The sequence below is a fragment of the Sciurus vulgaris genome (assembly GCF_902686455.1).
Source record: "Sciurus vulgaris genome assembly, chromosome: 9".
Taxonomy (NCBI): domain Eukaryota; kingdom Metazoa; phylum Chordata; class Mammalia; order Rodentia; family Sciuridae; genus Sciurus; species Sciurus vulgaris.
The window spans coordinates 86,784,013-86,809,813 of NC_136469.1; the positions used below are offsets into that span (position 1 = coordinate 86,784,013).

The 25,801-nt window shown below is 34.7% G+C and overlaps 1 protein-coding gene across 7 annotated transcripts in view; it reads left to right on the forward strand.

The window, feature by feature from the left end:
- ANKRD17 (ankyrin repeat domain 17) overlaps positions 1-21,027 on the forward strand; it is a 148,393-nt gene extending 127,366 nt beyond the window's left edge. For 6 of the 7 annotated variants that reach the window (XM_079152680.1, XM_079152681.1, XM_079152684.1 and 3 more), the window contains 9 exons: positions 1,823-2,270; positions 2,732-2,887; positions 4,218-4,367; positions 6,633-8,266; positions 12,567-12,764; positions 18,623-18,871; positions 19,377-19,555; positions 19,910-20,074; positions 20,908-21,027. In XM_079152680.1, coding sequence (XP_079008806.1) covers positions 1,823-2,270; positions 2,732-2,887; positions 4,218-4,367; positions 6,633-8,266; positions 12,567-12,764; positions 18,623-18,871; positions 19,377-19,555; positions 19,910-20,074; positions 20,908-20,967 — 3,239 coding nt within the window. In that variant the 3' untranslated portion in view covers positions 20,968-21,027. The remainder of the gene's footprint in view (positions 1-1,822; positions 2,271-2,731; positions 2,888-4,217; positions 4,368-6,632; positions 8,267-12,566; positions 12,765-18,622; positions 18,872-19,376; positions 19,556-19,909; positions 20,075-20,907) is intronic. The other variant, XM_079152682.1, reaches the window with a different exon arrangement.
- The last annotated feature ends 4,774 nt before the right edge of the window (positions 21,028-25,801 follow it).

Genomic DNA, 25,801 nt, shown 5'->3' on the forward strand with positions numbered 1-25,801 from the left:
GTTATTTTTATGTTGAGACAGTGTCTCACCAAGTTCTAGAGACTGACCTGGAACTTGTGAATCTCCTGCCTTATAGCTGGGATTATAGGCACCTGTCAACATGCTCAGCTTGCTTTTTTCATTTATTGACTTCCTCCCCAACTTGGTTTTGGTTTTGGTTTTGAGATTCCTGCCCCCAGTATCCCACCCGTCAAAAAGGGGTTTTGATATGTTGCTCACACTTGTCTTTAATTCCTAGACTCAAGTCATCTGCGTACTCAGTTTCCTGAGTAGTTAAGACTACAGGTGTGCACCATCACACCCAGCTACCTAATTTTTAAATTATGATCAATTTAAAATCTATAGACAGGTTGAAATAATGATAAAATGAATACCTAGAGACCCACCAACTGGAATTTACAAAATTGTTAACATTTTACCTTATTTGCTTTATCCTTTTCATCTCTAAATATGTATACATGTTTGAACTGTTTGAAAGTAAACTGAAGACAATGACATTTCACTTAAAAATACTTTAGTGCACATCCCTAAAATGATAATACTCACTTCTTACATAATTATGAAATACCATTTATAATTTCTAAAAAAATTAAGTTATCCCATAATATTATCTACAATCCATATCATATTCAGATTTCTGCAAATTAGAGAATTGTTTTTAACTACATTTTAGTTGAATGATTGAGATAGAAGAATTATGGGGATGAACAGTTGATACTAAACCACCAAATAAGTTTTGCATGGTGTATGTGAATTTACCCTTCCTCCAGCCTTTCATTTTAAAAATGTCCAGACTATAGAGAATTTTAAGGATTAGTACAATGACCAGGAACAGTGGCACATGTTTGCCTGTGATCCCAGCAATTGGCAGGCTGAGGCAAGAAGATCATAGCACATTCAAGGCCAGCCTGGGCAACTTAGTAAGACTCTGTCTCAAAATGAAAAAAACAAAAACAGGACTGGGTTGTAACTCAGTGGTAAAGTACCCCTGGGTTCAATTCCCAATACCAAAAAAGAAAAAAAAAAAAAAAAAAAAAAGTTATTAATATGATGAACACGTCTGTATTTTACCTGGATTCTTAAACCTTTTGGCACGTGTTGTCTTTTTCTTTTTTTGAGCAATATGCATGTCAGCTGAACACTTTATGTGAAGTCATCCCTAAATACTTGAGTATTTCGCATAGAAAGAACATTTACAGCCATAGTAACATTAATTATACTTAAGAAATTTAATAGTTATATGTAATTTATGATGCATATTCATATTTCCCAAATTATCCCCCCAGCAAAAATAACCCCTGTAACTACTTGTTAACACTTTTCTCCCCTCTATTATGGGGGATCGAACCTAGGTATGCTCTCTACCATTGAACTACATCCTAGTCCTTTTTATTTATTGTTAGATTTTGAGACAGTGTCTCACTAAGTTGCTGAGGCTGTTCTCAAACTTCTCATCCTCCTTCAACCTCCTGAGTTGCTGGGACTATATAGGTGTGTACCACTATGCCCAACTTTTTGTTTTTGTTTTTTGAGGGGACAGGGTCCAGGATGGCTTTGAACTTGGCAGTCTTCCTGTCTCAGCCTCTTGAGCTGCTAGGATATTAGGCATGTGCTCCATCACACCTGGCATTACCTGGTATGCTTTGAATAGTTCTTGGGGGCATACATCAATCATATCCACCTCATTACCAGCACATATTGGAATGAGTGATGATTATATGTCCAATAGTAATGAAATAACTCCTGGGTTTTTACTTTGTTTTTTTCTTAAAGTGCTTAAGGCTAAATAGAACTTGCTAATTCAGTATTACTACTTTCACAGAAGAGCCTGAAGTCTTGACCGAGCCTCCAAGTGCCACAACCACTACTACCATAGGTATATCTGCAACCTGGACAACTTTAGCAGGTTCCCATGGTAAAAGAAATAATACCATAACTACAACCAGTTCAAAGAGGAAAAACAGGAAAAATAAAATTACTCCAGAAAATGTTCAAATTATATTTGATGATCCACTACCAATTTCATATAGTCAGCCAGAAAAGGTGAATGGAGAGTCCAAGAGCAGCAGTACCAGTGAGAGTGGAGACAGTGATAACATGAGAATTTCTAGCTGCAGTGACGAAAGTAGTAACAGCAACAGTAGCCGGAAGAGTGACAATCATTCACCAGCTGTGGTCACCACCACTGTGTCCAGCAAGAAGCAGCCATCTGTACTTGTTACGTTTCCAAAGGAGGAAAGAAAATCTGTTTCTGGCAAGACTTCAATAAAGTTAGTTCATTTTTTTGTTTGTTTGTTTGTTTATAACACCTTATTGCTGAATGTGTTGATAGAACAAGTGAATTCACAACTTGTAAACTAAGAATTTTTCTTTGTGCTAATAAAGGCACATTTTCAGTTGAAAACTAAGCTGGTTTTTAGATTTTGCAATAATAAGATCAAATTATTTTTACTATGAAATATCTTTCTGGTTGTTAAACAGCCCATGAAAAGTATTAATTGTAGTTTTACGGAGAATATTGTAATTCAGCTCTACTAAATTAGTCCTCTATATATCTTCATAAAATTGGCTCTTCATATTATATGTTAAATATTAAGGAGCAGTGAAATAAGGTTCTTGTTCATTTACCTTATTTAACCAAAAAGTAAATGAAATAATAAAATTATATAATAGACTACCTTTATGATTTAAAAATTCTATATTTAAAGTACTTTCCCTCCCTCTCTTAAAGATTGTCAGAGACTATCAATGAAGGGACCAGTAATTCTCTGTCGACTTGCACAAAATCTGGTCCATCTCCTCTTTCCTCTCCAAATGGGAAGTTAACAGTAGCAAGTCCTAAACGTGGGCAAAAGAGGGAAGAAGGATGGAAAGAAGTTGTAAGAAGGTGAGTTATTCTTTGTTTTCTCATTCTTTTTATATGCTGTGAATCACAGCAAAGTGTTAAATTCCTCCTACTATTCCTAAAGTTGAAGCACACTCACGGCATGGTGCAAGGCCCAATCTGGTCAATAGAAACAACCTTACCATCTTTCAGATTAAAATTTTAAAAAATTAAAAAGTATATTTTTTGCTCATTAATACTTAAAAAATTGAGGAAGGTCAGGTATGGAGACACATGCCTCTAATCCCAGGATTTAGGATTATATCCTCTCTTCTGAGGTAATTAAAGTCAGTATTCATAGGCTCCATACAAAAGAAAGATTTTTAGTTCAGTTTTTCTATGTACATACCTGTGGTATACCAAGAAATATTTAATTAACTGGCTGATTTTCATGCTCTTTAGGGGGAAAAAAAAGAATTGTCAAGTAACTTAGTCATATATATGTATATAAAAGGAGAGGGAGCATATTGTTTTAAAAATGACAACTTAATGTTTAATAGGCTATAAATAATTTACTTGTTCATTGAAGCATAACTAACTGATTTCCTTTGTTGAGAATTATACTCTTTTCTTATAAAAGCACTTTTTAGTTATAAAAGCACTTTTTAATTGATTTGTCAGGAATTTATGTCTACCTTTCCAGAACCTGTTTAAAATTAAAATGTAATTTTGCAAGTGTTAAATGAATGTTGCTTTCCTAAAAACAAACAAAAAACTCCAGAGGGATTTTCTTTTTCCTAACATTACTAAATATCTTTTTGTGAGTTTCTATACTTGTGGATATCATTTTAATCCCTCTAGGAGAATACAGAGACGCAAAGAATTTAATGTCATTCTTTTTAGTCATGAAAGTACAGAAGGAAGAATGAGTAAAAGACTAAAAGGAACCCGCAAGAAGCCTTTCTTGATTCTTTTGATTAGATGCCCGGATTCATGTCTTTATGATACCTTATGAGGGCATTCATGATGTGGTATTAGGGTTTCCTTATTTGATGTCTATGTAGTTAGTACATGTGGACAGGAATCCTACTCTATCTTATTCACTATTGGTATTTGCATTAGCCCATTGCATGTCTACATATATGTGCTTTAAGGATGAGAGTCAAGAAAGCCAAAAGTCTCTGATGATAAGATGGGAAGCTTGGATAAAGCTATCACTCCTTGTTGCCTTTTGTATATTAATCTCGAGTAAAAGTAGATATAAAATACTTACTTAATGATAACCTGTTCTCTATAGTAAAATCTTACATTAATACTCTTTCCCTTTATTTTAATCACAAACACTGATATTAATGATTTATCTTCATTTATTTACTTTGCAACTTTTAAACAGGTCAAAGAAAGTATCTGTTCCATCAACTGTAATATCCAGAGTGATTGGAAGAGGAGGCTGTAACATCAACGCTATTCGGGAGTTCACTGGTGCACATATAGATATTGATAAACAGAAAGACAAGACAGGAGATCGAATAATAACTATAAGGCAAAATTTGTCTCTTATTTGTTTCTTTCTGTTTTATCATACTGTAGCTTAATGAAATATAACCATTTAAGTTTTTAATGGAGCTTCGTGTTTAATAGTACACTTTTTTGAATGGGAATTTATGAGTGCTTGAGAGGATAAACTTTGTAAAATTTTTCATAATTAATACATTCTTATGGTATATTTTAAAGAAATTTTGTATAGGTATGTGCATATGGCAAAGGTTTAAATAGGCATTTCTATACATAAACTATTTGTATGGCGTTCTTTAAAATTTATTTTTTGAGATGAGTGAGTTTTTAACATTTTAAGTGGTAAGTTTGTCTCAAATTAGCCTTTTGAGATTTGTTATTCTGAGATTGTTTTGTCCTTAGAACTTGGCCTTCGTAGTAGATTTAAATCTGAAGTGAAATTTTAATTTATCTTAAATAACTCAGAATGTGTTTGTGTCTGAATAGCCTTAAAATAAAAATAATATTCTAAGAAACAATATGATATAAGAAGCTCTGTTGGATTACTTTAAAGTAAACCCAAGTTCCTTTGAAAGAGTTCATGTATTACAATGGCTGCTACAGTTTCGTTTGTGGGAGGCAGGTGTCCTTTTGCCATAGGGCTGATCATTGTAATCTACTTCTAAATAAGGAGGTAATTAACCATCTCTGTTTTCTGCTTGTCCTTCTTTCTTCTTGTTTTCCCTCTGCTGGAATAGTTGGGTAGCCACAATATGCTCTGTATAGTCTAAAGAGAGAAGCAGATACCCTTTTTGGATAGTTTCTTCCTTAGGTTTCCATAAGATTTTCATTGCTATCAAATGTTTTCCTTAACATACAACATTAGGGCTTGATGTTATAGTCATAATGTGTACATAATATAATTTGGTCAGTTTCATTCCCTAAATGTCCCTCTTCCCCTCTTCTCCCTAATCTCCATTCTGTACTCTAGGGATTTCCCTTTTAATTTCACAAGTTCCCCCCGTATCTTTTTTTCTGGGTGGAGGTACTGGGGATTGAACTCAGGGGCACTTGTCCACTGAGCCACATCCCCAGCCCTATTTTGTATTTTATTTAGAGATCGTGTCTCACCGAGTTGCTTAGTGCTTCTCTTTTGCTGAGGCTGGCTTTGAACTCTCAATCTTCCTGCCTCAGCCTCTCAAGCTGATGGGATTACAGGCATGTGCTACTATGCCTAGCATCCCCATGTCTTTTTTTCCCTTTTTTCTTTAGTTCCCACATAGAAGAGAAAACATGGCCCTTGACTAGCTGAATCTGACTTATTTAGCCTAATATAAATGCTCACCATCCATTTTCCTGCAAATTACATAATTTTGTTTTTCTTTATGACTGAATTAAACTCCATTGTGTATAATACTGTATTTATTTGTTCATTTATTTTTAATTTTCTTTTTTATTCATCTGTTGTTATGGCTAGTTCCTAACTTGAGCATTGTGAATTGCACAGCTATATCACTAGAGCATGCTGACTTTAATTCTTTTCTATAAATACCAAGATTTGGTATAACTAGGACATATGATGGTTCTATTCGTAGTCTTTTTAGTAATCGCCATACTGATTTCCATAGTTCTTACTTTGAGATACTTTCCCAGAGGGATTCTAAGAATCATCCTACTAACGGAGAAACTACTAGTGAATGTGTAGTAATTGAGGCACCTTAGATTCCAGGATTTTGACTTTTTTTATGCTTTGCTAGGAATTGAACCCAGGATCTGAAACATGTTAGGCAAATGTTCTACCACTGATATACATCCCTAGCACCTATTTTCTTAGTTATATTATTTTCCTTCTATTACTTTTATTTATTTATTTTTGCAGTGCTAGGGATCAAACCCAGGACCTTGCACATACTGGGCAAGCTCTACCACTGATCTGCAGCCCTAGTACCTCTTGTATTGTTTATAGTATTGATTAGCTCTTTAACTTGACAGTAACACTATGGATTACAGAGACTTTTATGTGCAGTCATTTTCCTAACCATAATGTATTTTACAGTAGGAAAATGTTTTCTTTAAGGAAGCAATAGTAAAATTAATTTTTAGAAAATAAATCACTCATTCCTCTGACACGTATAGTGTTAATTCAGGACAATTTGTTGCTTTGTTTGCAAAATACCTAAAAATGTGCTTAGAAGATTGCTGTTTAACTTTTATCTGTTCTTTGTGTATGTGTGTATTAAGTTCATGTAGATTTTATATTGTTAGTAAGTAGGAAAAAATTAGACCTAATGATTTTGTTTTGGTCAATATACAGGGGTGGCACTGAATCAACAAGACAGGCAACTCAGTTGATCAATGCTCTTATCAAGGATCCAGACAAAGAAATTGATGAACTTATTCCAAAGAATCGTTTGAAAAGCTCCTCAGCAAATTCCAAAATAGGGTCATCAGCACCTACCACCACTGCTGCTAACAGTTCCTTAATGGGAATTAAAATGACGACTGTAGCTCTGTCATCAACATCTCAAACTGCCACAGCTCTCACTGTGCCTGCAATTTCTTCTGCATCCACTCACAAAACCATTAAAAACCCAGTGAATAACGTGAGACCTGGTTTTCCGGTTTCTCTTCCATTAGCATATCCTCCTCCACAGTTTGCACATGCTTTGCTTGCTGCTCAGACTTTCCAGCAGATCCGTCCACCACGGTTGCCCATGACCCACTTTGGAGGTACTTTTCCACCAGCTCAATCCACTTGGGGTCCTTTTCCTGTCAGGCCTTTGAGCCCTGCCAGAGCTACTAACTCGCCTAAGCCTCACATGGTGCCTCGCCATAGCAATCAGAATAGCAGTGGTTCTCAGGTGAATTCAGCAGGTTCTTTAACTTCAAGTCCAACAACTACAACCAGTTCATCAGCTTCAACGGTGCCTGGTACATCAACAAATGGTAGTCCAAGTTCACCTTCTGTCAGAAGGCAGCTTTTTGTCACAGTTGTAAAGACATCCAATGCCACCACAACAACAGTCACAACCACAGCAAGCAACAACAGCACTGCACCCACAAATGCCACATATCCTATGCCTACTGCCAAAGAACACTATCCAGTATCATCCCCATCTTCCCCATCACCACCAGCCCAGCCAGGAGGGGTTTCTAGAAACAGCCCTTTGGATTGTGGATCAGCATCTCCAAATAAAGGGGCATCTTCCTCTGAACAGGAAGCAGGTAGTCCACCAGTAGTAGAAACAGCAAACAATAGACCTCCAAACAGCAGCAGTTCTTCTGGGAGTTCATCAGTTCATTCTACTCAGCAGCAACCTCCGGGATCTGTTTCCCAGGAGCCAAGACCACCTCTTCAGCAGTCTCAGGTTCCTCCCCCGGAAGTTAGAATGACTGTTCCTCCTTTAGCAACAACAAGTTCTGCTCCAGTGGCGGTGCCTTCTACTGCCCCAGTGACTTATCCTATGCCTCAGACACAAATGGGATGCTCCCAACCTCCTAAAATGGAAACCCCTGCTATTAGACCACCCACTCATGGCACAAGTGCTCCTCACAAGAATCCAACTCCAGTGCAGAATTCATCTGTTGCAGTCCTCAGTGTCAATCACATCAAAAGACCTCACAGTGTTCCCTCCTCTGTCCAGCTACCTTCAACCTTAAGTACACAAAGTGCTTGTCAGAATTCAGTACATCCGGCAAATAAGCCTATTGCTCCCAATTTCAGTGCCCCCTTACCATTTGGGCCCTTTAGCACATTGTTTGAAAACAACCCTACTTCTGCTCATGCCTTCTGGGGAGGATCTGTTGTTTCATCTCAGTCAACACCAGAATCTATGCTATCAGGAAAGTCCTCGTATTTGCCAAATTCAGATCCTTTACATCAGTCTGATACTTCCAAAGCTCCGGGTTTTAGACCGCCATTACAGAGACCTGCTCCAAGTCCCTCAGGTGAGTTTCTATTTTCTAATATTCTCTAAATACTTACATGGGTGAAAGGAAAACTCTGGATCACTTTATAATATTTTAATTCTGTGACTAGCTATGTGGGCAGAGATTATTGTTACGGTTGTTTTCTTCTTGGGTCCTGGGGATTTAACCCAATGTCTCAAGTATTCTGTCACTGAGCTACAATGAAACAAGATTGTTTTATTCAGTTAAATCAAACGCTGTTGTGTTATGTGTGTCTAACATAGTGGTATTTTTTTTAAACCTTTTGAAAATATAGATTTTATTTTGAATTTCACATGAATACGTTTATCAGGTCAATTTTTTTCTCTCAAAATAAAAAAAAAAAAATCTCTTGTGCTCTAATTTAATAAGGTATGCTGCCAAAACTTTTATTTCAAAAACCAAATAGCTAACAAGAATTTTAAAAATTTGATTTCAGTTCTGCTTGTCAATTTTGTTTCTAAAAAGATGAGAAAGTGAAGAGCTAAACAGTCTAATAATGTTAACTGCTAGTCATCTATGCTATTTAACTTTAATGAAAATTAAATAAAATAAAAGTGCATCCTCTTAGTTAAACTTGTCAATTTCAAATGAGTAATAAGTACTTGCTTATTGGCTGCCATACTGGACCACACAGATGTAGAACATTTCCATTATTACAGAAAGTCCTGTTGGACAACACCAATATTAACAGTTTATAGGGGATCTCAAAATCCTGTGATTTAAGCTATTGGTTTTGATTTTTAACTTTTTACTTTGAAATGTTTTTAGATTTATAGAATTCTTCTGTAATTCCTCTAGCTTCCTGTACGTAAACATCTGTGAATCTGCATGTGTGTGCATGCTTATTTACTGAGGATTGAACCCAGAACTGAGCCATACCTCCAGCCCCTTTTATTTTATTTTGAGACAAGGTCTTATTAAGTTGCTGAGGCTGCACTGAGATTTGTGATCCTCCTGCCTTAGCCTCCTGAGTCATTGGGATTCCAGGTGTGCTCCACTGCTCCTAGCATGAAAACATCTTATATAACTATGGTACCTTTGCCAGAACTAAAAAATTAATATTGGTACAGTACTACTAATTAGACTACAAATTTCACCAGTTTTTCCATTAATGTCCTTTTTCTATTGCAGGATATCTAATAATCTAGGACACCCACTTGCATTTAGTTATTGTGTTTTTATTATGTGCATTTCAAGTAATTAAAGACAATTCATGTGAAAGATTGACACTCAATGGTCTGTGGGGCAAATTTGGCTTACTGTCTGTTTTTACATTTTAAAAATTTGTTTATTTACCTATTTATTCGTGTGTTTATTTAAAACGGAGTCTTGCTTTGTTGCTCATCCTGGGCTTAGGTGGTCCTTCTACCCCAGCTTTCCCTGAGAGCCTGTTTTGGAGATTCTAGCAGGGTAGCACAGCTACTCGTATACCCTTGACTAGGAACAGTCCTCTCTGTTGGGGAAGGTTGTCCTCTTCAACTGAGTGTGCAGTTGCAGAGGGATACTTTGTGAGAAGCACTAAAGGTGCACACTATGCCTTGCTGAAAATTGGTTTTAGAAAGAATATGTGATTCAAATTTCAGTGTTTATAAATAAAGTTTTATTGAAACAGTCATCCCCATGTGTTTGCATAATATTTATGACTGACTTCACACCAACAGAATTGCATAGTTGGGACAGAAAACATGTGACCTTCTAAACCTAAAGTACTTGAAGTTTTTTTTGTTTGTTGTCAGTACTGGGAATTCAATGCAGCACCTCACACATGCTAGGCCAGCACACTTTACCACTGAGCTACATCCCCGACCCTTTTACAGGCATGTCTTTCACAGAAAAACTGCCATTTCCCATCTCTATTTTTGGAGATAAAACATTCTGGGACAAAAATCTCCAAATTTAGTAGGAACTCTGTGTTATTTTTACCTATTTCTGTAACATGTAATTAAAAAGAAATGAACATGGTCAGTAAATATTTTTTTGCTGGGTACTGATTTATGTATACTTTCAAAAATAGTTCCTCTTGAGTACTTAAATAGTGCCCTTGATTTAATTGCACAGAATACTTCTAAATTTCATTTTTATGACAGCTAGAATTTAGTAAATACTTTACCATTTCTAAAATTGTCATAATCTAGGTGATATGTTTCAAAAGCCTAAAATTAAGATTCAGAGAACAAGGAAATCAGTTTTTATTTTGTAAAAAGCTATAGAAAGCCAGGTGTGATGGTGTACACCTTGTAATCCCAGTGGCTGGGGAGATTGAGGTAGAAAGATAGCAAGTTCAAAGTCAGGCTCAGCAACTTAGTGAGGCCCTAAGCAATTGGTAAGACTGTGTCTCAAAAAATAATAAATAAATAAATAGGGCTAGGGTGGTGGCTCAGTGACTAAGCACCCCCCCCCCTTCGATGATCCCTGATAGAAAGAGAGAGAGAGGGAGGAAGGGAGAGAAAGGAAGAAAGGGAGAGAGGAAGGAAGGAAGGAAGGGAGGGAGGGAGGGAGGGAGGGAGGGAAAAAGAGAGAGAAAGAAAGGAAGAAAGAAAGAGAAAAAAAGAAAGGAAGAAAGAAAAAGGTATAGGGACACACACAAAAAACAGCCTTATAAGAGCAGATTATTTAGGTGAATATTCAATTGATTAGAGTTAAAATTAGCTTTGAAATTTAAGAATTTCTCGAAAAAGAATTTGCTAGCAGTGTAGGTCATTAGAGTTAAAAAATTCTTTTTTTTACACAGGAAGTGCCTCTTAAGTTTTCCTAAACCTCTTCCAGATCTTAATTTTCATTCCTCTCTTCTTTTTCCTGATTCATTTTGTGTTCCATTGTTTTACGCTTTCTTTGCTTAACTGATTTTTCTTACATAAATAATTCAGCTATTTGAAATCTATTTTTATGATTTTTATTTTGAGAGACTTTTTCTGAGGGGGTCAAGTACTGGGGATTGAACTCAGGGGCACTTGACCACTGAGCCACATCCCCTGCACTATTTTGTATTTTATTTAGAGACAAGGGTCTCACTGAGTGGCTTAGCACCTTGCCATTGCTGAGGCTGGCTTTGAACTCATAATCCTCCTGTCTCAACCTCCCAAGCAACTGGGATTACAGGCATGTGCCTGCTCGCCCAGCTGAAAAACTTTTAAGGAAAAAAAAAAACACACACACACAGAAATAGTACCCAACTCACAGTACCATTCTCCCAAATATATTCTTTATGCTTGTTTTTTTTTTGTTTTTTTTTAATCACTCATTCTTTTTAGCAGGTATGTCTCTTTAGTTTCTCCTGATCTCAGCATTCTCTTAACTCCGAGGTTTTGTTTTTTGTTTGTTGTTTTCATTTTTTGTTGTGGTGGTGGTGATGGTGCTGGGGATTGAACCCAGGGCCTTGTGCATGTGAGCCATATCCCCAGCCTTGTTGGGTTTTTCTTTTGTACTGGGAATTGAATGTAGGGGCTCTCTACAACTGAGCTACATCTTCAGAGCATTTTACTTTTTTTATTTTGAGGCAAAGTTTCAGTAACTTGCTGAGGGTGGCTTCACACTTGGAATCTCATGCCTCAGTCTCCCAACTAGCGATGGTTTACAGGTGTGCACTACCACACCCTGCTCTCTGCAGTTCTTGACATTGAATCCTGCTAGGAGTCCAGTTGTTCTGAAAATGTTTTCAGATTCATCTGTTTCATCAATTCATTATTAGATTCAGAGGCCAGACATTTCCGAGAGGATTACGTAGGTGATGTTTCAAAACTCACTATGTATTATATTAGTAAGTACTAAAAGACAGAATGTTGTGTTACTGGCTGTGGAAACCAAAGCCACTTGGTTAAACTTCTAACACCAGATTTCTCTATTGTAGAAGTATACCTATGACTCTGGGGGGGGGGGGGGGGGGTCGGGGGGGGCAGTGGCTGGAGAATCAAACTTTAATTAAGGCACTACGCAGGTGCTCTCCCAGCTACATCCCCAGACCCTTTCCTATAGGTTTTTAAAGATAAAAATTTCCTACAACTCCTTAACTCTTAAAGCTGTTCAAATTAAAAACTGATATTAAATCAGTACTTCATAATAGTTAATAATAGATGAAAAATTAAAATTAAATATGAAATCATTCCCTTGATTATTTTTTCTTTTTATAGTTATCTTTATAAAATGAAGAAGTAACAAATCAATGGACTGAAAGAAGTAACCACAGAGATTTTTTTTGATAACAGTTTCAGATATATCTGTAGCCTCTTTAAATTTTGACTTCGTCTTATTCTCTCCAAATGGTAACTATTATAAATTATGATGGTCTTCTCTTTTATAGGTATTGTCAATATGGACTCACCATATGGTTCTGTAACACCTTCTTCTACACACTTGGGAAATTTTGCTTCAAACCTTTCAGGAGGTCAGATGTATGGACCTGGAGCACCCCTTGGAGGAGCACCCGCAGCTGCTAACTTTAACAGGCAACATTTTTCCCCACTTAGTTTGTTGACTCCATGTTCATCAGCATCAAATGGTGAGTATTGACAGGTATAATTCCAAAAGAAAAATCATATGTGTGTTGCCTTTTTTTTTTTTTTTTTTTTCTTTTTCTTTTTCTTTGTTTTTGTTTTTGTTGGAGTGGGGGATTACAAGGGGTTGAACCCAGGGGTACTTAACCACTCAACCACATCTCCAGCCCTTTTTATTTTTTGTTTTGAGACAGGGTCTCCCTAAGCTGCTGAGACTGTCCTTGAACTAGAGATTCTCCTGCCCCAGCCTCCCCAATCACGTTCATTACAGCCTTGTGCCACCATGCCAGACGCTTTTCTTTCATTTTGGTGCTGTGAAAGAATAGTTCAGGAAACTTTATATTTCCTTTACTTGAACTAACCATTTATTTTAAAGATTCATTACATTTATTTTCCCCGTTTGCTTTTTCGTTGGTGTTTTTTAACCATTCGAAATCACATTTAAGACGTAGATATACTTCGTATATAAAAACATGCATTACTTAAGAATTAAGACCTTTTCTTGCACAACTACAATATTATTATCAAATACCTAAGATTAACATAAATTCAGACATAATTATATATTAATTAAAAAATAATCATGATACACAGTCCATATTCAAATATTCCCAGTTGTCCCAATTTTTATAGGCTTTTTCTTCCCTAAAACGAGGAATATAACATATCACATAAAGATCATGTACCGCATTTGATTGTATCTCTAGAATCTGACTTTTTAAAAAAAAAAAATATTTTAAACTTGGAAGAATAGCTACCAACAACCTTCGTATATTTTCTCAGCTTAACTAGTTGATAGCATGTTGCCACATTTCTCCCACTCCCCACCATTTTGTGTGTGTGTATGTGTGTGTGTGTATAAAAACTTTTTTCTGAGCCACTTTATTTCTTTTTAAATATTTGTCTTTATTTTTTTCTTGAGTCATTTTAGAGTTGGTTGCAGATATCAAGTTCTCTTACTCCTAAACACTTAATTTCATAAGAATAAGAACATTCTCATCCACAAATACAGTGTAATTATCAAATTCAACACATTTTACCTTAATACAATATTATTAGTCCATATTTATAGTTCACTAATTGTCCCAGTAATACTTTTATGGTTTCCCTTCACCTAAGATTCCAACTAGAACTGTTTGTTGTCTTTCAAAGACCTGTTTTGAAAGACTACAGCTCACTTGCTTGATAGAATTTCCCTTATTTTTTTTTACTAACATTTCTTCATGATTAAATTTAGGGTATGTTTAATAAACACTGAACTAAACCATGAGAGAAATATGGTCTAAATTTTCTTTAGGAACCTTTTTTTCTTTTTAATTTTTAAGTGATATTGCTGTTTAAATTTTTAGCTCAGGACCCTGTCTTAATTTCCTAAATTGAGGTGGATTCACTGAGTTGTGAATGATGCTTTACTTCAGGGTACCTTATTTGCATGGGTTCTGAACCTCCAAGGTCCTGAGCATGATTTTTAATTTGCATTCTTCTCCTAAAAATGGTTCCCAAAACTGTGTAAGCTTAAGGCCCCACAAAAACCAGATCTGACCCATTCTCTAAAACCTGTTTTTTTTAAACCTGTTTTTTTCTCTACTATTATCAGCTTGTTTATTTTATAACATGACTCGGAATTCAATTTTGCTTTTTTTTCTATTAAAGAAATTTTGAGAGATGAGAAAACTGTTTTCGGTAGGCTCTTTTCACAGCAAGGAATATAGGTCCATCCAAGGAATCCTGAGGAAAATGGTCTTTGTTTTAAGGCTATATGGGATCATTTTTAGAACCATCCAGGACTTAAAGGTAGCTATGTTCATGTCCCCTCCCTCTACCGCTTCCATTGTCTTTTTCTGTGGATCTTCTGTTTTGGTCTTTTACTGATTTTGGCTTAAACTCTTGACTTTTTGGTCTTAAACTGATTTTGTTAGATGTGAATATAGTTGCTACTCCTGCTTGCTTTAGGATTCTATTTGAAATATTACTTTCTAACCCTTTTGCTTACAGTCTGTGTATGTCTTTGCCAGTGAGTTGAGTTTCTTATAGGCAGCATAACATTGGGTTTTCTTTTTTTTTTTTTTTTTGGCAGGGGTACCGAATCCCGGGACGCTTTACCACTGAACTATATCCTCAGCCCTTTTTTAATTTTTATGTTGAGACAGTGTCTCACTAAGTTACTGAGGCTGGCTTTGAACTTGTGATCCTTCTGCTCAGCCTCTGGAGTAACTGGGATTACAGTTGTATGTCACCATGCCCAGCTTGAGTCTTATTTTTCAATTCATTAAGCCAGTTTTGTCGTTTGAGAATTAAGATCATATTTAGGGTTATTATTGAAAGATATGGTCTAGTTCCTGTCATTATTTGTTTTTCTTCTTATAGTTTTGAACACTGTCCATGTTCTTTATTTCCTGTTCATATGTGAAGGAAAATTTTACTTGGTATAGTAATCCAGGTTGTAGTTATTTTCTTTAGGACTCCAAATTATCAAGGTCCTTTAGAGTTTGTGCTAAGAAATCTGCTGTTGTTCTGATGGACTTGCCTTTAAATGTGATTTGGAGCTTTTCTCTTGCAGTTTTTAATATTTTTTTTTTTTTTATCTTTACTTTGGGAAGTTTATAATATGTCATAGAGAGGTTCTTTTCTAGTCATGTCTATCTGGGGTTCTAGATGCCTCTGGTAACTGGATATTCATATCTTTTCCAAAGATTTTGGATGGTTTCTATTATTAATTTTACTAAGTAGGTTTTCTATGCCTTTACTCTTTAGTTTTTCTCCCTGTTCCTATTGTACATAAGTTTTGGTCTTTTAATGATGTCCCAGAGATCATGTGTATTCTGTTCATTGTTTCTTTTTTCTTTATTGCTGTCTGAATGTAAGAATTGATTTACCTTGTCTTCAAACTATGACATGCTTTATTCCACTTGATCTAGTAAGGCTTTCAGCTGCATTTTATCTGACCTATTAACTTTTCAGTTCCAAGATCTCTTTTTCATCATTTTTCAGAATGTTTCTTTATTGAATTTTCTTTTATATCCTGCATTGTCTTCCTTGATACATTTAGTTATTTACTTATATCTTCTTGGAATTCATTGATCTTTTAAACAGTCATTCTTTTGAATTCTTCTCTCAGCTATTTATCTACTTTGATTGTCTTTTGGAATCAGTTACTAGTGAGTTACAACCTTTAGGAAATGTCATATTCTCCCTTCTATTTTCACATTTCATGCATTTTTATTGAGTTTGTGCATCTGTTAGAATGGATATCTCTTCTTTTGTGAAGATATTAGGAACATGTTCTTGACAGTTGTGCCCTGGGACATCAGCATATTGTGTAATGTTTGCATAATTCCAGTTGGAGGACATAGTGTGGTTTCCATTACCTCTTTTACTGTGATTAGTGGGTTTTAACACAATGTGTGCTGTGTTGGAGCCTGAGGGACCTGCTTTTTCTGTAGGTCTCATGTGCATGGGCAGATGTTGTAGACAACAGAATATATGGTATGCATAGTATACACTGTCTGTGATTACTCTTCCAGTTTCATTAGTAATGTGCAGTCTGATATGTTATGGAAACAACCTGTTTTGAGGCCCCTCCACATAGGGAGTGAATGTCCAGGAGCAGGTCTTAGGGTTCAGTACCACATAAAGGAAAGCAAACATGGACAACAACAAATAAAAGCAGCCCAGATAAACAAACTTTTTTTTAAAAAAAAGCAGAAATGAAGGAGGCAACAGTAATAGAAAATAAACTAAGAAGTTTAAAAAAATAATAAAAATAAGCTGGACATGGTAGTGCATGCCTGTAATCCCAGCAGCTTGGGAGGTTGAGGCAGGATTGCTAGTTCAAAGCCAGCCTCAGCAAAATCGAGGCACTAAGCAACTCAGTGAGACCCTATAACTAAATAAAATATAAAAAAAAAGGGTTGGGGATGTGGCTCAATGGTTAAGCGCCCCTGAGTTCAATCCCCAGTAACCCCTACCCACCCTCTGAAAAAAATAAATAAAAAAATAACAGGTGATGCATGCCTGTTATTCCAGCTGCTAGGAAGGCTGAAGCAGGAGGAATCCCAAGTTCAAGGCTAGCCTGAGCAACTTAACAGACCCTGTATCAATATAAAAAATAAATAGGGCTGGGGATGTTACTCAGTGATAGACCACTTGCCTAGGTTGTACATGGCCCTGGATTCAATCCCCACTAACTGAAAAAAAAAAAAAGAAGAAGAAGAAGAAAAAGGAGAAAAAAAAAAATCACTAGAACTTATTGAAAGGTGCAGTCAGTTAAATGTGTAATCATGTAATCAGTTTAACTTTACTAGATCCCTGTGAGCATTAGCAAGATGGAATTGATCACCACAACACTTATTAACTCTGTATAAGTCTTTTTAAAAGCTTATTATCACCACGTCTGGTAGTGCAAGCCTGTTTGTCATCCCAGTAACTAGGAAGGCTGAGGCAGGAGGATCGCAGGTTCAAGGTCAGCCTCAGCAATTTAGAGAAGCAATTTAGCAAGATCCTGTCTTAAAATAAAATATTAAAAAGACTGGATGTAGCTCAGTGGTAGAGCATGTGTGTTCGCATGCATGAAGACCTAGTTTTAATTCTCATCATCACCACAGTACAAAACAAAACAAACTTACTATGGGTTATAGTATAACTGAATTTTTCTTTGACTTCCAAATTGCCCTCAAAAATGCCTTGGCAAATGGCACTATGTTTCATGGTACAGGTATGTATGTGTAGATAGATGACTTCATAATTCTGCATATGTCATCTATCCTTATCCATCATCTTCCTATACATGCATATACAGCAAACTTAAATGTATAAATAATTAAATGGAAAAATATTAAGTGATTGTCTTTGGGCAGTACAGTAAGGTAGTTATGAATAGATTGTGGATCTACATGTTCAGTTTTTATTTTTAAACTATACCAGTCATAGTAGGTCACAGCAATAGTCTAGCAACTCAGGAAGCTGAGGCAGGAGAATCAGAAATTGGACCAGGTCAGCCTGGGTAACTTAGCGAGACCTTATTTCAAAAGTAAAATGACCTGGGGTTGTAGCTCAGTGGTAGAGTGCACCTGGGTTCAATCTCCATTAATGTAAAAAAATGCACTTCAAACTTCTTTACCTACTTTGTTTAAATGAACTTTAATATTGTAGCTTTCACATGCAATAATTTTGGTTAATTTTGTGTTTTCATCTCAATAATGTGTAGAGTTGGAATCCCTAAAGAGTATTCTTCAACTGGCTATATTAAAATTCATACCTTATTTTGATAAGTAAAGTTTTAGATTGTCATTACCAAGAGTTTCTTTTATAGAATACCCAGGAGAGAATAAAAGAAACTAGGACAATGAAACATAGTTTCCCGTTGGTATTTTATGAGCATGTATCAATTTCTGTAAAGTCTATTTAAAGAAACATTTTTTTCCTTTAAGCTAGGTACTCCCAATTTTTGTAGATAGTGAATCTCTTTTATTTTTTCATAAAAGTAAGTGTTCCCAAAAAATACTGTTTAGGAGTTTCCAGTGTAGGCAGTGATTTTCTATTTAAATTTTAATTTAAATATCATGTTTTCATTGCTCTGGTGTTATATTTTAGGTAGTGTAAAGGATTCTTTTATTTGAATATTAATTGGTATTAATGACTTATTACATAAGTAGTTAACCACCTTGTGGCATTGAAGTTTTTACATCCTACCACAATGTCATGGAACTTTAACCAAATTTTAGTATGCATTAACTTATTATTCATATATTTAACTTTTCCTCAGTGAATACATATTTGAGATGCCTTCTCAGTTTAAGATTTGGTTTTACAAAATTGTATCTGTAGATGACCTGTATTCAATTTCAAAATCTTTCTTCTCCAGATTCTCCTGCACAGTCCGTATCCTCTGGAGTTCGTGCACCATCTCCTGCCCCATCATCTGTACCTTTAGGGTCAGAAAAGCCCAACAATGTCTCTCAGGACAGGAAAGTTCCAGTCCCTATTGGGACTGAACGCTCTGCTCGTATCAGGCAAACTGGAACTTCAGCTCCATCCGTTATTGGAAGTAATTTGTCCACATCAGTAGGGCATAGTGGCATTTGGTCCTTTGAAGGGATTGGTGGCAGTCAAGGTAAGATATGCTATCCTACTCACTAGAAATTAAATTTGTGCATTTAACTATAATATTTAAGCAGCATCTAACTTTCATGATTTTAAAAAGATCTTTATTCCGATCTCTGTTTGGACTAGTAAATCACTTTTTTTGTTCAGTTCCCATATGATCTCTCCAATTGCTTTTATTTATCAATGTTTACTGAAAATAGGCTAATACAAGAAGCATGTTGATTTTTTTTTTCTTCATCATATTAAGATGTTAACATTTCTTTTGAGGTCTTTAGGTTTTATCTTAGCTTGGTTTTGTTTCATAACACTAAGTGCTTTATTATTAGGCTTTTATATCATTACCTACAAACATGGAAGTGCTGCTGTAAAAGTATGTTTGTGTGTGTGTATACATCCTACTCTGAAAGAATCCAGAGCCCAATGTGACAACTCTTAGAAAAATATGTATTACTTCATTTTGCTGTCCTTCAGTTTTAAATATTACCAATTTTTGTTTGTTTCTTTTCCCTCAGACAAAGTAGACTGGTGTAACCCTGGGATGGGAAATCCCATGATTCACAGGCCAATGTCTGATCCAGGAGTGTTTTCACAGCATCAAGCAATGGAGCGAGATAGTACAGGAATTGTAACTCCTTCTGGTACATTCCATCAGCATGTTCCTGCAGGATACATGGACTTTCCTAAAGTTGGGGTATGATGATTTGAACTGGCATTTTCATTATTTCAAAATGTTTCTTATCATGAACCCTCTTTTACTTCCTAGTATATGAACATTGATTTGTAAAATGAAATAATGTACAAATATAAGTCAAATTCTGGCTAAAATATAACTTGTCTTGATTTTATCTTAAATGAGTGTTTTTTGCCAAATATTTTCAATATAGTAGACATAACCTAATGTTAAATTAAAATAATTCTTATATTCCCTATATAACACACACATTCCCAAAATAAAGTTTTAAATATCAGTTTTAAAGCTACTGACTTCATTGGCAAAAGTAAATAGTGTATTTGAATGTTAATTTGTTTTTTTCCTTTTTATAAGGGTATGCCTTTTTCTGTGTATGGGAATGCAATGATTCCTCCAGTAGCTCCTATCCCTGATGGTACTGGAGGACCCATTTTTAATGGTCCTCATGCTGCGGACCCCTCTTGGAACTCACTGATAAAGATGGTTTCAAGCTCTACAGAAAATAATGGTCCTCAAACGGTAAGACTGATTATTCAGCAAACATTTGTTTAATGTTTATGAAATGAAAGGACAAAAAGATTCAAGTAAATTATGGTAACAAAAGAATATAATGAATATGGTCAGTTGAGGAAATAGAGGGGGATTTAATTTAGCTGAAATATAGCAGAAAGGTGGGAAATGCTATAAAAGATAGTGGTTTGGGGCTAAAATTATGGAACACTGTCATATATACCATTGGGTAGCAGATAGTAGGTAAAAGATTTTAAGTTACAAATTGCTTATCTTGTAAAATAATTTTATGTTGATCTAAAAATTTACTAGTGATGTGAAAAGAGCCATCTGGAGATTATTTGTTGAAAGTATACACATGTCAAAACTATAATTGGCTAAAAATTCATAGAAATGGTTATATATTTTTAAATTTAGTTTATTTTGATATATGTTTAATAAGATGACTCATTGTCTTCTACAACCATAAATCTGGATGTACTCAAGTAATGATTTTGGTGGGGAAAAAATGTTGGTAAATCAGATCCTATTTGAGGGATAAGAGAAGTAGAAAAAACATAAAATTGGTTTGGGGACTGAAGTTGTAGCTTACTGACAGAGCACTTTTCCACCACACATGGCCCTGGGTTTAATCTTCAGCACTGGAAAAAAATAAAAGTGGATCTTGTCAGTGTTTTTCTCCATTATTTTCTACTACATTGCAAATTGAATACAATTTAGCTGTTTAGGACATAGATACTAAGAGTATTTCATTAGTCTTTAATGAAGTATATTGTTAAATATGTATTTGATAAAATATATGTAAAATATGTATTGATAAGATATATGTTCTCTATTCATAGGTGTGGACTGGGCCCTGGGCACCTCACATGAACAGTGTGCATATGAACCAGCTTGGCTAATGAGGATCAGCTTGTTAGCCTGCAGATTCCTTTTCATTCAGAGGAAATCACAAGTGGCCGCCGGAAAAAAAAAAAAAAATTTACGCTCCCAAATCATTCTACTGATGTGCTTGACTGAAGTGTGTAGGCTTTTTGCAGAAGAACTTACTAACTGACCTATTTTCTGTGAACATTTGTGACTGCCCATTCCCCATCATCATCTGTTTTGCCTTAGTTAGCATTTTTCTTATCATTTTTCTTTTTTTCTTTCCCTCTTCCCCTTTGGACATAACTTTCTGTTGAAGCTGTTCTTTGGCTGGTTGGTTTTAGTACTGTAAACTGCTTCTGAGCAAACACGGAAATTTAGCAAAATTATGTAAACTTGATCCTGAAGTTTTAGAATGGCAAATAAATGTACAATTGTTTACATAACAGAAAAAGGCTAAGCAGAAAGTAAATTTCAATATGTCAGTATAGAGGCTCTACTTTATGTAGACTTAAATTAATGTGAGATATGTACCTTCATATTCAGAAATCTGGATGTTTCCTTCATACATTAAACTATTAATAAGCATAACTTTTCTACTTGTGTAATTTAAGTATAAAGTAAAATAATGGGCATTATCAGTGGATGTTTCCTTACACTGGCTTTTAAAACACTCACCTTTTCTCTCTTTTGGGTTTGTTTGTAGCAAGGCACATACAGAAGAAATTTCTGACTTTTCCTTGTCTTGTTATTACTTTTCCACACTCTTAGAACTAATACATCCTCTCTTCACCTTCTTCTCCTTTTGCCTTTTATCACTAATACCAGTAAAATTCTCGTGCTAATAGTGCAAAAATTCTGTAAAGATTTTCACTATAATGGTTGCTACGTAGATGGAGCAAATTCATCATCACCAGTGGTTTCTTCTGACCACAGAATGTTTAGACTTTTTGAGAATTTAAAAAGCCACCACTGTTACAGTCAGCATATACAAGTTTCCTAATATACTGTTTATTATTAAACAATTCAATGTACTATTTTATATTGGATAATATTGATTCTTAACATTGGCTTTCCATTTATCAATACATCATAAAATTTTTCAATTTTTATTAATTTAGTGGGAAGTATTTCTTTTTTTCAGTTTGAAAGGCTTCTTGCTCTATACATGTATATTACTAATGAAAAGGATCAACAGCTAACTTGGGTTCAAGTAATAAAGTTTACGGTTGTCATTAAGACAGTTTATGGTAGATACATGAATACACAGATTACAATATAAAGTCTCCATTTATCCTGTTTATATAAGATACAGGTCCACACTAAACTATTCAGTGGGATTTATATATTCCATCCACTTGAAACAATAAACAGCAATGTATCCAAGAAGAATACGTGTCCTACCCTGTCTCCTATGGAAAAATAAATTATATGGTTGAAATGTAAAAGAAAACATAAAATTGAAGCAATGTATATATCAATTTGTCTTTTTTTTTTTTTAATTAGACACAAAATCTACATTGGTAAAACAAACATTAACTAGAATCCAAGTAAATTACCCAGAGTTAATAATATGATTCCTTGGCTTTTCAAGAAAATGAAGATTTCTTGCCTCTGGTAGTAGGACATTGATTTTTTTTTAACACATTTAGAATTCTATAAACAACACCCTCTTCTTTTAATTTAGGATATGATCTTAAAATACATAATTTGTTTTTCCATGTGTCTATGATGACTATTCCCAAATTTAAAGGAAAATCTAGAAGATCTACAAATAAATAGTTATGAAATAAAATTATGACCCTTTACTAAAAAGGGGTGTAATGTTATTTAACAAGTATATATGACTTGCCAATGTTCTATATTTTTTGCCTAATTCCTTTCTGTGTTAACTAGGATTATTTTCTACTTAATCCTCCTGGAGAGCAGATACTACGCAGTATTTATTACAACACATGAATTGTGTTCTTTCTTCACTAAACAATTTCTTAATATAGGTTGACTTATTCAAAAGAAAGGGGAAAATCCCTATATTTTCTTGACTTTAAAATTTAAAAAACTGTGGGACAAGGGAATATAGATTGGAGTGCTCCATATTTACATTTTGGGATCAGGTTTGTTAAGTACATGATTTAGAAGTCTGTACTATGAACATTTTTCAAATACATTTTTTATATTTCACATGTAATATAGTGCATATTTATTTGGACAATAAAAACGTTTTTTTCGAGACCTTGAAGGTCTTTTCCTTTCCCCAAAATATCTCATATATATATTCTGCATATATGCAGAATATATTATATGCTTATTTTCTCTTTTTAAGATGTGATTTAATTCTTGGAAATAATCCATGTGTTAATTCATACCTTAATTCCCCAAATAGCATCTCAATTACTCTGAAACCTGTTTATACCAACCATTCATTTTAGAAATGATTGCTCAGCATTTCCAACAAAATCCCCCTTTCATATCTTTTGACATACTATCCACCAAACATTACTATTCACCAAAATTGATTTTATTTATATGAAATTCTCCTTGTTTCCCATTACTTTAAAATCATTATTATTTTACTAGTAAGATAATATTTTTTTTATAAATCATTAATAGTCATTTTTGTTCTCTGGGGAAACAAAATAGGTAAATAGTGTATTAAATAATCCTGCTTGTTCCTCAAAATGATAGTATTCCATTTGTCTTAAGTTACCTAAGTATACATTTCATTAAAATAATATTGCATACTATATTAGTCACTTTATTTTTAAAATAGTATAAGGTACTATAAATTGGGAAACTTGGGATAGCAAAACCTTCAAATCCTCTGATTCAGTCTATTTTCACTTTGATGTTTTTCAAAAATACTCATATACTGGGCTTGCAGATTAGTGGTATAGTGCTTGCCTAGCATTTACAAGGCCCTGGGTCCAACCCAACACCAAAATATTTTTCACTCCCACAGATCTGGTATTACAGAATATTTAAGTGTACCAAAACTTTTATAAATAAGAAATTTTCAAATCAGGGTTTTAAAATATCAAGGGAAAATTAAAATATCAAAAGAAAACCAATTCACTTTTTAATCACTCAAATTCAGAATTACATTAATGTATTTTTACTTTAGATATATGAATCTATCTAGATGTTTTACACTAATTTTATGTTTTGTATATATTAGATTATGCTTTGTAAATTTGGGATGGTCCTAGATTTCTTTGGAAATACACATCTCACTGAATGTTTGCTTAAATAAGTCATAGGGTTTAATCAACCCAGGTGACTGGAATTTAAGATGAGAGCAACATTAGTGCTTTACAATGGCATTATATTGGACATCTTGATTGCAAAAGTACCATAACTTGAATTTTGAATAGGTGAACAGAGAAGAATATCGCACTTCTTATAAAGGAACTTGGACAGAATTCCTTTATAATGTGACACAGTAAAGGACTAAGATTTCATTTTAGAATTAAATTCTACATTTAAATGGATTCACACTTTTACAAAGTAAAAGCTAACTTTGCATGTTCAGTTTCTGAAAACCAAAGATAAAGATGACAGGATATTTTTCAGTGCAGAGACGGAAACTGCATTAGGTAGCTTTAGTTTTGAAAAGTAATACCTTATAGAAGTAGCAAAAGAAATCTAAATCTGATTCCAAGGGGTAACTTTTAACAACTGCTCATGAAAATAAAGGATTTTGATGCATTTCAGAAGGCATATATATTTGGGAAATGAAAAACATGACAATCTGTATTGGCATTTTGAAAATTGGGTCAGTTATTACAAATCTGTTGACTGGGTGGCATCAACAAATTTTACTTCTTTTAGTTCTGAAAGCTAAGATAGCCAATATAAGCCTGCTGGCCTACTCTCTTCCTGGTGAGGACCTTGTTTCTTCACGGGGTTGGGGTGGGGGTAGTTCTCTTTTTCTTGTCTCTTATGAAGACACTAATTCAATTTAAGAGGTCCACTCTTGCAACCTAATTACCTCCCACAGGGCCCACACCCGAATAACATCACTCTTATATTTTGATAAGACTTTGTAAGTTGAAAAACTGTAAATAAAAAATGCATTTAATACATTTATCAAACATAATAGTTTAGGAACACAGTAATGCTGTAGGAGTATCTTTCAGGGAGGGTGAGTTGTTTTGTGCTGGAGATTTAACCCAGGACCTTACACATGTAAGCTATCACTGAGCTACACCCACCCCCACCTAGTACAAAGACATGGCTAAACTGGGAGCTGCTTCAAGAGTATAAATGGCTTATTATTGGCCCAGGAAAAAATTTTAAATGAGTACAGTTTCCACTGAGTGCATATAAGCTTTATACGATCACAAAACAGAAAGTCTAAGTGGAACCACTCAGGCCTTTATGTAGTTACTCTGTAAGGAACTCAAAGCTGAGAAGACAATTAGGTGTGTGACATAACCCTAGAGTGCTTGCCTAACATACATAAGGTTTAACCCAGCAGTACCCACCCCCGCCAAATACTCTCCTGTAAACCTGGCACAAAAACAAACAAACAAAAAAAAACCAAAAACTCATTCCCATAGATCTAGCATCACGCAATGTTTATATTTAAAAAAAAAAAACTTTTTGAATCAAAATTTTAGAATATTATTTCAAAATGGTTACAACATCGAAGGGAAAACGATTCATTTTTTTAATCATTGTAGAGATTCAATGTTTCATTCTTTTGATGTATTTTTACTTTAGAGATATACACTGTGCTGCCCGTGATCCATCCTCTTTTTAAGTCTGCATATGATACTGAACTCAAGATTTTTGCTACTATTTATGAATGAAATGTACCGAAACTCGATTTGCAGCTGGGATTTAAAACGCTAGCTGGAACAGATGAAC